We start from the raw sequence: 12,923 nt of genomic DNA, 5'->3' as shown, positions 1-12,923 counted from the left end.
CCCGTGAGAAAGGCTTCTATCAGACCGGCGTGAAGACGCTCACCTCCAGCAACACCAAGGAGACAGCAACGGGCTGCTGGACCCCCCCGTGTGTCTGCCAGCACCCAAAGAAAGCGCACGCTGGGTGGGAATGAGCATTTCTGTCAGGCTCAGCAAAAAGGCCAACATTTTGCAAGGTGAAAGCAGTAATCCAGCTGGGAGAATACACTTTGCGTATTGAGGCCACCAGGAGGATTAAAGCCCTACGTTTAGTGAACCTCCATCACAACCCCCAGTCACTGGGGAACCTGCGGCTTCACCCCCGCGGAAGCACGGTCTTGCGCCGAACATAGTTCAGGAAACTCGATCGGTTCTTATCAAGTTCGGGCTTGAGGGGAAGATTAAAAGATTAATCATCAACTAACTCCAGCCTTTATTTCCAACACATTGCTGTTGCCACGTGAACTTTCACGGAGCTACGTTTGGGCAACGACAGCTACATACTGTCCTTCCTTGAAAAAGAAGCTACCTACTCCCTGTAAATACAAATAGAAACACTATTACAAAAGAAGAAATCAAAAACTTCCCCACTGAGAAAATAAAGGGAAAATGTGACTGCTTTGAATACAATTCTTTCTTTCCCTTTTGTCTACTAGACTTTGTTTAGCTCTACAGCAGAGGGCAGACAATTCTCATCCTGATGATTAGCTGCTATTAAATCATTTTTAATACAGAAGCCCAGGCAAAATTATTCCACAGTCTCTCCCCCCTTTCCTACCACCTTCCAGCCATTACGCTTTAGTTTGTATCACAGAAATATGATGCCAAAATCCCCATTCTTCATTTATTTCTTTTTAAATCAATTGGTATGGTTGATTTAGCATAACTTGGTTGAAAACATTTTGAAATCCCTGTTGATTTCTGCACTATTACACTACATCTATACAGAGGGAAACAATACACTTACTGTAACTGAAGATCTATTTAAAACACATTTTCTAGAATATTCTCCTTCATGAAAGTTGAGCTAAAATGGTATTGCATGAACAGCTTTATTTCAGTTTTTTATTAATTTCCATCGTAAAATGAGCAGCATCATTATAGCACATTTGAATTAAAAATGTTTACAAAAGATTCTTCTTTTAATGTTTATAAAGTATTTTTTGCAAGAAATAAGCTGACAGAGAAGTGAGACACACACTGAAGAAATCTCACACCCACCACAGAATGTGATGGGGGGGGGGGGGGGGGGGGGGGCAGGGAAAAAGGTAAATATTTTCTCTTACTAACTTTTCCAGTTATAGCTAGTGCAAAATGTTTGCTTGAAAATGCATTTTCAAACGGATAATTTCCTTTAAGACGTGTCTTAGATACAATCATGGTATTTGAAAACCCAGACTAAGTGCCAACTGATTCACAGCTGTGGAATAACATTCATCTCCCATTGACATGCAAAATATATTGCATTTTCTGCCTCAAGTGTAAATGCACTCACTGATTTTATCCAGAAAAAAAACCAAACCCAAACATCAGCAGTCCAAGGTTATTATCTAAAATCACAAAAAAACACCCGTAATTATTTTAATGGAAAGACAACGTTTATCAAAAAATAAATAGACACGTCAAAGTATTGCAGTTTTCACTAATAACTAGGAACTGTGCCTTCCCTCACAACAGTATGTTAAAAATATGTTGAGATTAATCTAATTAAGTGCTACATGAATCTCTCATTTATGCCCTTTCTTAGGGAGCCTTGAGCACCTTTTACGAGCTCTGATGTGTTTAGGTAGGCATAATAGGTAACAAAACAGATGGTCTATATGAATAACTGTATTACCCTACAGAACATTATGACGATTCTAACTCATTCCAGTTTAATCCCCAACTAAAGAGCTTTGTAAACTAGACTTAAGGTTTAAAATAGCTATCAAGTACCTAAGGGAAAAAGCCTACAGTTCAAAACCAGAAACAAGTGTTAAACTGGAAACGTGAAATTTAAAGTTGCACTTATACATAAAAAACAACCTTCAGGGAATTATTAAGAAGTGAGCATCATGTGCCAGCCACGTCAGCTGTAGAGCCTGGCACCGAGCTCAGAGAGACATTTTGACAGTGTGATTACTCACAATTAAACTCCATTTTCTGTGTTTGAAGCACACTACGTTGAACTGTGGGTTTAATATTATTTTAGTATCTCACACATGTAATTTACCCTCTTGTACCAGCAATGTGCTAGCTATTTCTTTTGGTTTTGTCCAAATCTTGAAAGTTTGGAGTTGTTCTGCCTGAGTGCTTGTCTAAAGTTTCACAGAACCAAACCTCCCTTTGCCCCCCCAACACACTGGAATTTTCATACCCTTTTCAGGGGAACTGTCTTCAACTTGGAATACCTAATGCAAGGATGAAATAACCATGTAACTATACAATCTATGAGGAAGACTAATCTCTATCTGATCAGATTATTTCAGTTCTTCTAGAGGTGTGACAATAAACCCACGAGACACCCACTTCATCTGTACGTAATTGCCTCAATCAAAGCCTCTGACACCATCAAGCCAACATGAAGACATGCCACCAGCTGGTGACATCCTGTAGCCAGTGAAACAAGCAGAAACAAGCTGTCTTCACAGCTGATTTCCAGGCTTTGAAATGCTCCTCTTCCATGGACAGTTTCAGTTTCTCTGTTAAGAGAGCAACCCCCAAGTCCAACATATCTTTATTGTCACTCACCCCTCCTCAGCAGACACTACGTACTGTCAAACCCAGCTTTAATCATTTCACAAGTGATGAAAGCACTTTTTGCTGGAATTCCTTGTTTGCTGCCGCTTCCAAATCATCTGTTGCATTCAACTTAGGGGCCAACATTGTTCTGCAAGCAGACACTGAGTTTAAAAAGTAAAGTATGTAATTTCTCTGGGGGCAGGGGCAGAAGGCACCTCTTGGCAGCTGAAGCAGTTGGTGGCATAAAGCAGAGATGGGGCACAGAAGAGCCTTTTGCAGGAGTGCCCCATGATTACGGGGTGGGAACTCACGTTCTAGGTGTCTTGCAGTCCTCTAAGTAAGTTCAAAGGGCAAAGTTAAGGAACACCTTAACATGTTTCTGTGTGTATCTCCTTGCACTGAACAGATAAAAATAAAAGGAACGTAAATCAGTGGTGGTTGAGGCAGCTGATACCTCAGGAACCACACACCTCGTACACTACAGAGAGATTTAAGCACTCCTACAATTCACAATATGAAGATGACTCTCTACAGCCCTTTAAAGATGGTTTAGAGATGTCAGAATATCTAAGCTAACCCATTCCATGTTATACATATTTTTTTCATTTTTTCACAAGCCTGATTTAAAAGGTGAATAAATCGAATACCTAGTCTGATCACTGCTCAAATACAAGCGAGGAAGAGACAACACTTAGGTTACTAAAAGGATCCAGCAATGCATGCAATGAAAACGGTACATGTAGGCAAAAACATAATAGTATGAGGGGATGATACATATGCACTTAAACCACAGCAAAGATATATGATCATGTATAATTCAAGGACTACAAAGCAATCATTTAAACTAAGGAAGAAAGGAGGGTTGCACATGCAAGCTTGACTTCAAAATTTTCTGATTTCCACCTGCTTAGGTGTGTGTGACATGCTCATCTATTTTTTTATCCACTAACCAACCAACATTTCCACAAGACCCAACCAACTGGTCAAAAAGTACCATGTAACATCAAAATGGTAAACAGAACTTTTTTTCTTTTTACACTTTATTGTTCTCATTCTCTAAATCCAGGCTGAAAGGCAGGATTTCACAGTATTTTCATACCAGTCTGTGAAATGTGTGATACCAACTGTCTTTATGAGGCATAACAAAAAACCAAAAACAAACCCAACAAACTTCCAAAAAGCAAAGGAGGGATAAAGTTGAGAAAATAGTATGTGCTAATAAAAATCTTTCAGAGCCTACTCTGAACCCTGATCCAGAAAGACACTTCAGCAAACAAAGATCTCAATGAAGTCGATGAAACCACCTGCTTACGCATAAGGACCAGCTTAAGTACTTTGCTGTGTAAACTTTCTGTGGACTACATTAACTCAAGCCTGGAGGGTTGCTGTGCAAGAACTGGAAACAGCAGTTTCTGCAGATTATCCTATAAATTCCTAAGTTATTCACCACAAATTATGAGATTCCTCTTACCCTTTGTTCTGCGCATGCTTTTGGCCCAAGAGAAATATCTTCTAGATTTCTATAGTCTTCTATGTAGTGGAAGGGGATGCATTTTGTTTCCTCAAAAGCAGTACAGGGAAAGGCATGAAGCCATCTCCAGCAAATTACTTTCTAAAAACCCAGCCAGTAGAGCGGTTACAACCAGGAACATGAAGGACTAGAGGCAAGAAGCAAGAATGGCTGGCCAGATCCCACCTGTTTTCCACTTAAAATATCTCCAATAAGAATGAATATTACCAAAGTAAGGAATTAGTATAAAAACAACAGTTGTGAAGCAAAGAAAATGTTACTAATTGCCTCAATTAATCGTCATGAGCCTGGACAAGATGTCTATCTACAGAATTAAGAAAGAGTGGCAATTCACCATAAATAGCAGCACGTTTTATATTCTCTTCAAATGACTTTGAGTCTCATGCTCCAGTCAGTAAGTAGACAGATAATTTTCTCTTGAGTAATAAATCTGATAAGCAAGATAATTTGCAATTAATTAAGCATTGCTCAAAATGATTGTTAGCTCTAACTTCTTCGAACTTATCACAACAATTTGAAACTGTAATTCCGAGCAGTAGATCCCATCAGGAATTAAAATGGGTAGCTTGAACTAAACCATTGGGATAATAGGTCAAAACCTCATGGATGTTTCACATACATGAAACTTCTATTTACAGGAATTACTAGGAGAGAATCAACATTTAACCAACACCTACCACATGGTTCTCTCTAGAATCAGACTACATAAAGCACGAAGTGACTGCTCACTCTCAGTAGCACATGGTTTATCTGCAGAATGTTTCTGTGCCCGCTGTGGACAGCATTTATAGCAGTGTCAGTGTTCCTGAAGAGGTGTTACAGTCTATGCTTGCTCTTGGTTTCTAAGCAGTCTGCTAAAAGCAGGTAGCAACTGTTTGCAGTCAAACACATGCACAAGCATTGCTCCTAAGAATAAGTATATGCAGTAACGAAGCAAATAAAAATGCACTTCCTCTAATCAGGGTGCAGGAGGGAAGGGGACACAACCCCTCGGACTCCACAGCCTGTAAGACTTTGAGCATGAAAGAGGTAAAGTTCATAGTGCTTCTAAGCAAAGCTAGCATGAAGAAGAGTCATGAAAGAGCACAACCCGTTTTACACGTCGAAATCTTTACCTGTTTATACCTTCCTTGGTGTAGAAGATTGAATAGGTGAGGTTGTCTCCTTGAGGGTCTGATACAGGCGTCCGCCACGTCAGTCTGATGAAGCGAGTGGAGACGAGGGTGGCCACGACGTCCCGCGGGGCTGAAGGCAATGGTCCTGTTGTAGCTGGTGCTAGATGGTCATTAGTGGCACTGGTCAGTGAAGTGGGAGGTAATGTTGGGATGGCAACATCTTGTCATGTGCAAACATTGGGGAATATGAAGGGCAAACATCACCACGGTTTAAAAAAAGAAAACAGAAAAAAAACACAAAAGAAATAAACAAAACCACGATGGGAAACAAAAGAAAATGAACACACACAAAAAAGGCCATTAAACTGAAGGCTGACATGCAGGCAAAGGTAACTACTGGAAACTAATGGGAAATATTAAAGGACACATCACTGTCGAGCAAGCAGACCAAATCTCCATTGTAATGGAAGTGGCAAGGGAAAGGGAAGGGTGAAAACTGAGGATAAAATATGACCTCAGAAGAGGACGTACCAGCGGCAAACAATATTTTCATTTCTTTGTAAACCAGATGTAATACCAAATGTTTACCAATAAAAAAAACCCAACTTGCATTATTTATTCAAAAATACATCCAGACCCAATTTTCTACTTTAATTAACATGCAGAATTAATTTATACTATTCTCAATCAGAAAAAAAAAGACAGACGAATACACAAAATTAATTTAAGAAGTGCAAACTCATCCAGGTTGTGCAATTAAACACTGAAGTCAATTCACAAGGTAACTGCTTTCTGAACTGGTTGGGTTCTACTACTGCCAACAGTTAAGATGTGGTGACAAACTTGGTATGGCAGTGGAAATACAGAGTTTTTCGTAACCTTCACTAAGGTCACTGTTTTCTTTCCATCAATGCTTTTTCTCCCTCTCATAACGTATATTACATCATTTTACAAAGATACTAACAAGCATAAACAACTCTTGCTTCATACTATACGAAGGCTTTGCAAACTTTTTTTGTGGTAAGTCATGTACGTCTTCCTGTATTACTACTTTAAAGCTAGGATAAATCTCCGGGATTATTGCATTAAAAGGTTGGCAAGTTAACAGCACAGGCTGTAACGTACAAATAGCTGTTCTCCAAATCCTATTAAAGCAATCCATCCAGTAAATCTAACAGTAATATTCTGAGCAGCTGGACCCCAATTACCACAGAGTATTACAGGAAGCACAATTAGTAACAAAACCCTAAAGCTCAGGATACCCTGAATTTTTCTGGATTCTTAACTATTTACCAAGCTTCAGCCACCCGATGACATTTTCCACAAGGGACTCCGTGCTGCCAAATACATTTATTCACTTATTAATTATAGAAACTAACTAAAATGGCTCCAATTTTCCCCAGAAAGAAGTTCAGGACTAGTACAGCTTTTATTGAGAGCTGCAGCATCTCCACCTAACATACTACCAGAACACGTGGACTTGTGTCTTGACAGACAAGGACAAAACTGCACGCAAAAACCCTGACTAAACCAGAAAAAGTTATCTGAGCAACCAAACCTTCAGGCAGACACACCGCGAACACCTCAGCTGCACTGAGAAGTCCATCATCAACAACAACTTGATTTTAAATTCTAAAAAAAACCTTTGTCAACCAAAGCATCATGTCATATGTAGGTCTTGAATTGGCAGAACTCACTTTTTCATTTCTATTTCTTAGGCAACTACTGACAATGGTGGACGAACAAGCCATTTACTCTTACCAGATTTGTCCGACATAATAAGAGTATGTGGGCAGAACTGAGACACTTCATTGTTTCACATGAAACACTACTGAACACACCACCACAAAGACAAGGGTGTACTTCTGGGGACCCATGGCCACCACAACAGAGGCCCAGCTCCACAGGGACACTGGCAATGTCCCCTTCTCCCTTCCCGTGTGCCGGCGTGCCTGTTACTGCTCCATCACATCTTCCACCTTTCCTGAAGCTCTCATTCATGTTTTATCTCCTCTCTTGGATATTGCCCATTCTGTCAACTGGGAAAGTTTCACTCCCCCAACAACTACTGGTGTAAATACAATCACCGATTTAATTACATTTCAATTACATGTTCCTTCTTGCTTTCATACTAAAATTGAGACTTTTTATTTCAATACCTGTATCTTTACAGGACTCTGCAAGACTCCCAGCACCAGGAACATGCATTTTTTGGTACTGAAAATATGGATCACAAAAAGACAAGTACTCAAGAATATCTTCCTAATTATCCTTGCCACACTGTAAGAGCCACAGATCACAATTAAGGATTCTCCAGCAAGCCCCTCCCGATCAATAGACTATACCATTAATTTCACACTCAGTGCAAAATCTAAACTGTTTTTATGTTCCCATAATTAGATTTCTTACAGAAACGCACCATGTTTTTAGCTGTTCTGGGCTCAGACAGGGCTCCTATGCCCCCAAGGATAACCTTGTTACTGCAGACTACTCAGTACAGCATACTTCATTACACAGCTTCACCCCTTGTTCAATGGTACAGTACCATATACCAAGGAGCAACAGCAGCATCTCAGGGCAGAAAAGGTTCTAGCTAAAGTTATCAGCACTTACAGTTACCGCTAAAACCTTACTCCAACCTACAACATCACCATTCCTCAAAGCAGTAAACACTGAAGTGTCTTGTGGACAACTTGACACCAGTGCCGGATAACCCAGCAGGAGAGATGCTCTTCTACATTTGCTATTTGTAAATAAGGAAGATCTGTTCAGAGATTTGATAGTCAATGGCACCCTTAGCTGAAATGATCCTCAGATGGTAAAATTTAAGATCCTGAGGAAACCGAGGAAGGCATCTGGCATAATCAAGACACTGAACTACAGGAGAAGAAACTTGAGCATGGTCACAGGACATGTGTAATCCCATGGATGGGCTGCCCTCAGGGGCAACTTAGATCAGGAGAGCTCGCTGATCTTCAAAGACAAACCACTCACAAACTCAGAACAATCCATTTTCCTACATGCAAGAAAACAAATGGGCACAGCAAGAAGGCAGCTTGGCTGAACAGGGAACTCCTGGCCCAGCTCAAACACAGAAAGTGTAAAGGAAGCAAAACCAGAGACCAAGATGGCTAACTAAAGGAAACAGAGTAACACCATCCAGGCATGCAGAGGTGGAACTAGGAAAGCCAAATCTGAATTGGACAGGTGGATGGTGGGGCATGGGGAGAGCTGGCTGGCCCAGCAGAGTCCCAGCGTCGTGGTGAATGGAGTGAAGACTAACCGGCAGCCCAGGAAATGAGTGGCATTACCCAGGCCTTGATTTCTGGGCCAGAGAGGGTTTTGTATCTTCATCAGTGACCTGGATGATGGGACAGAGAGCACCTGTACCAGGTCTGCAGGTTACACCAGACTGGGAAGAGCAGCAAAATATGTTGGCAGAAAGAGACCCAACAGAGAAGTGGGCTGGAGGGAACCTCAGAGTTCACCATTGACAAATGCCCTGCATCGGGGTCAGGGAATCTTCCCAACTATCATCTCTCTGCTCCTAAACGACAATTAGAGTGCCAATTCAGTATCACATTTATGGTCCTGGTTACATCAGCCAGCTTTCTCCCACATTTAAATTTCAGCCCATGCTGACAGTTCCCTTGGACTGGAGACTTACTCACTACATCTACCTTTACTCCTTCCACATCGTGTTGCCACTGAGGAACAAGGTACAGCACTCAGCAAAAACCTCCTTGGTGCCTGTAGTTTTCAGCCTCTTTCCCAGAGCACCTGCTTGACTGACTCCCATTTCATTTCAAATTTCACTTTACACTTCAGTTGAATATTTTCCTCTTGCAGAGAGCTTTAATTTCCTACCCTTCTATTAGCTAATTACATTAATAATATTATTTAAAACCATGAAACAGTTTGAGGAATAATCTGGAGGGAAGCTGTTATAAAAACAAACTTGTGTTTTACAGCTGCATAGCCAAATGCCTTCTGAAGTAGCATCTTCTGTACCATTCTGGTGAACTCTTTGATTGACTGCTTCACACATTTATTTAAACTACTTAACATATGAAGCGCCTCCATTTTTTAAAAAGAACGAACACTTCACGTCCAGCACAACAGGCAGTTGCTACTTTAGTTGTTCATTTTAACTCTGGGAAGACTGCAGGAGATTAATTTCTACTGTATGAACTTACAAAGAACAAAACGCCAAAGAACAGTATCAGACTACCATTCTCTAGTACAGCAGTTGTCTTTTTAGAGCTGGGAGATCTGTTCACACTCAAATTGCAAACCATGTTATTTTCCATCACCTTACATTAATACTTGGTTTCTCTTACATGTCTTGGTAATATTGTAGGTAATTGGTAGGGTGATCTGCTTCAAATTACATGCTCTTGACACAAAGGATGCTTTTTTTTTTAAATAATTAAATTGAAACAAAATGCTGGAATTTCTTTAAGGAAAATTATTCCCCTGATAAATTTTTAAAATTCACCTGCTTAATCTAAAACACATCACACATACTCATGTATTTGTCTTCCTATGTAATGAAAAAGATCCATCTTTTACTTAAATGATCCACACACAGTGCTCGAAGAACCTGCAGGCATCAAGATGAAGAGTCTGGGAGAGCTGCCAAGATTTCCTAGTTGAACAGAAACCCAGTTTTATCCTCACGCCAAGACTCAAAACCAGAAATATTCCTTCTGACAGCATTATAGGTAGATTGGTCAAACACAACAAAAAACTAGTGGCGTCAGAAAAATAAACTGAACCAAATAAAAGCACAAAGGACTTGTAAATCGTACAAGTAAGGTAAGCAATGAATAGGCATGAAAACTCACCCACTGAAAGCTGCAATTAAATATCAGCTTGGTAGCAATTTGGTACTGTTGATAGCTGTGGAACGTATTTAGAAGACTAGGTTATTTCCTTTCCTTCTTCCCCCATTCTTCCTCAAAATGCCTCGAGTGCCATTACAAACTGATTTGTACACAGCCGTGTGAGCAGAATGCTCAGCAGTGCCGAGCTGTGTTAATGAGTAATTACACTAAAATTAGTTTTAATGCCAATAAGGGAGCAGCTTTATTACTTCAAGCTTTTAAGCATGGTGTAACAAGTAACATGCAAAACAACTCTCTTCTTTCTAACATATATTTCATCACTTTTAAAAAAGTAACTATACTCTGGAAAATTCTTTGCAGGCCTATTCCTGCACAGTTTCACATTAACCTCATTTTAAAAAAGTAAAATAGGCATATTCAGCAAGTGACATGTTAAGAACATGGAAAAAGAACGACGTTGCATGCCAGACATATATACAACAGATTTATCTTTTCAACCACTGCTGATACATCAGTTTTCTGAGCTTGTGTTTTTCTAAGGGATCAAGAAAAAGTCCTTGTTCAATTGGCATCACACAAAGGCTGTACAGTCGAGATATAGCACGTTGTCTTTAATAGCATTTGAAAGAAATCATTCAGCAAAACAGCTGACATAAAATGAATCACTCCTTAAACAGCGGCTCCACTGCACTCAGGGGCTGAGGAGGGAGACCGAGGTTAAATAAATGTTGCTAAAAGGATACATTAGAACTGTCGCAATACAATTTAAATTCTGGATCAATAGACAAGGAAAGTCACTTGATTTATCTGTCTGCATCTAACGAAGTTGAAAGCTAACAAAAATAAGTTAAAAACAAAGCAAAATATTTCAAGCAGTCCTGTTTCTGCTTCACACAGTAATTTTTCTAATGCCTATGTAGTAACCTAGGCAACAGAAGGATGTCTAAACTACTGAACAAATACAGGTAATGTTCGACTACTGAAGGCCACTCACTGCAGGACACCCAGCAATCCACCAACAGGGTGAGGATGGGCAGGAAAACGAGAAAGTAGAGTTTTCCTAGCCTTCCACTAAAAACATTTTTTACCTGTGGTATGTATACTTCATGCAGGATTCCAACAAGTAGCGCTGTGCATTTGTGCTGCCCAGGTGCAACACCAAGACTCGCAGCTAAGACAGCCGTAGCCCAAAGCCCACTGACTCAGTGTCAGAGAAGATTCCTTCTCTCTGTCTCTCTCTTTCTCCAGACCCATGTTTTGCAAACCATAAGGTTCCCAGCTCGTTTTGCTGTGCGGAATGAAGACGCGGGGATACACATCTGGATTGCTAATTTCTCAAATCCCTTCTGTCAAGCTGCTCCTTTCGAGGGTTTCTTCTGGGCCGACATCACCTACTGCCACTATTTTATCCCATGGTTCTGGGGAGCACGTGAATACCCACAAGGAGTTGGACTCAAACAAATAACCATCAGTGAGTTCTATAACTTGAATCCTTCACTGGCAAAAGCACAATGTTTAATTTTACCAACATTAGGCTGGTAAAGTCTAAAAGGCAAAGGCTACAGATGCCTATCGGTTTGCTACACTAACATGGTACCCAGCTTTTAATCATGTATGAAAAATGACCCCCACTGCTATTAGCGTAATTCACTGCAGTGAGATGACAAATGATTTGAATGTGTGTCTGTGGTGCTATTCTATCATCATCATTTCAGGATGCTGATGTGATCTTTTAAAAACAACTCTGTCAAACATGCCACACCTGAAAACTAGTAATTGAAATGCTCTACTTGTTAGCTAATTATTAGAAATATTTTCCACGTTGTTCAGCCCCTCTGGCTTAGATTTCCTTTTTCCTCCTTTTTTCCTCCTGCGGCACATTATTGGCGTATTCACAGCTTCCTCCTGCTTTGGGCAATAACATTCCAATTATACCATTGGTTATACTACACAAAGGAAAGGCGGAATAGGAATGTTATCTGCTTCAGCTTTGCCGCTGTTATCTGAATGACCTGGGACGAGTTCAATTCCCTCTGCTACCTCGTATGCATAATGAGTAAGCCACTGCTACAACCTACCTCACGAAGGTAGTATTGAGATGTACGAAATTAAGATGTGTGAACACTTTAAGAACTAGTTACTGGCCATATTTGGACTATTCTTGGCCATATTTAACTGCTCACAAAGTCACAGTTACAGTGCCTGTCAAATGAGAGCATCGCGGATTTCTGAACCGTGGTTGAGGCTGCATCTACAATGGAAGGCAGCAGGAGAGGCACTGGAGGGTGAACCAGCTGCTTCTGAGAGCCCAGCACCCATATCATATGGACTCCATACGTTTCACTTTGGACTAGCTCTTACCCTGAACACCCGACAGGGGCCAGAGTGCATCTTTCAGTTCAGTTTCATTCTAAAGACATCAAGATCCAAGACCACTCTGAGATGCAATTCAATGGGTGAGGAACAGGCATGAGTGGAAATTTCACGAGTGCTCTCCTGATGGAAATGGAAACTTTCACGTAGATGCACCCTCAGAGGAGACAGATAATGCAGCAAGTGGAGAAAAAGACAGACCTGGCCAATGGGAATCAGTTATGGGGACAACTGAGGAACCTGGGGCATTAGAGAGTGGTTAATATATACTATTGCAGAAGAAAAGAAAGTCCTCTTTATAAAGACTTTAAAGGGGATATTATAGCTTTTAAATGTAAATAAATCTTTGATTTCATC

The 12,923-nt window shown here is 40.5% G+C and overlaps 1 protein-coding gene across 9 annotated transcripts in view; it reads right to left on the bottom strand.

The window, feature by feature from the left end:
• Positions 1–12,923, bottom strand: part of NEO1 (neogenin 1) — a 221,664-nt gene that overhangs the window by 48,041 nt on the left and 160,700 nt on the right. For 5 of the 9 annotated variants that reach the window (XM_069797777.1, XM_069797781.1, XM_069797773.1 and 2 more), the window contains exon 8: positions 5,347–5,566. In XM_069797777.1, the coding sequence (XP_069653878.1) occupies positions 5,347–5,566 (220 nt within the window). The remainder of the gene's footprint in view (positions 1–5,346; positions 5,567–12,923) is intronic. The other 4 variants (XM_069797782.1, XM_069797776.1, XM_069797779.1 and 1 more) reach the window with 1 other exon arrangement.

The sequence above is a fragment of the Haliaeetus albicilla genome, chromosome 12, assembly GCF_947461875.1.
Source record: "Haliaeetus albicilla chromosome 12, bHalAlb1.1, whole genome shotgun sequence".
NCBI classification, from domain to species: Eukaryota; Metazoa; Chordata; class Aves; order Accipitriformes; family Accipitridae; genus Haliaeetus; species Haliaeetus albicilla.
Note: the sequence above shows the minus strand (reverse complement) of the source record. Positions and strands in the feature narration are given on the sequence as shown.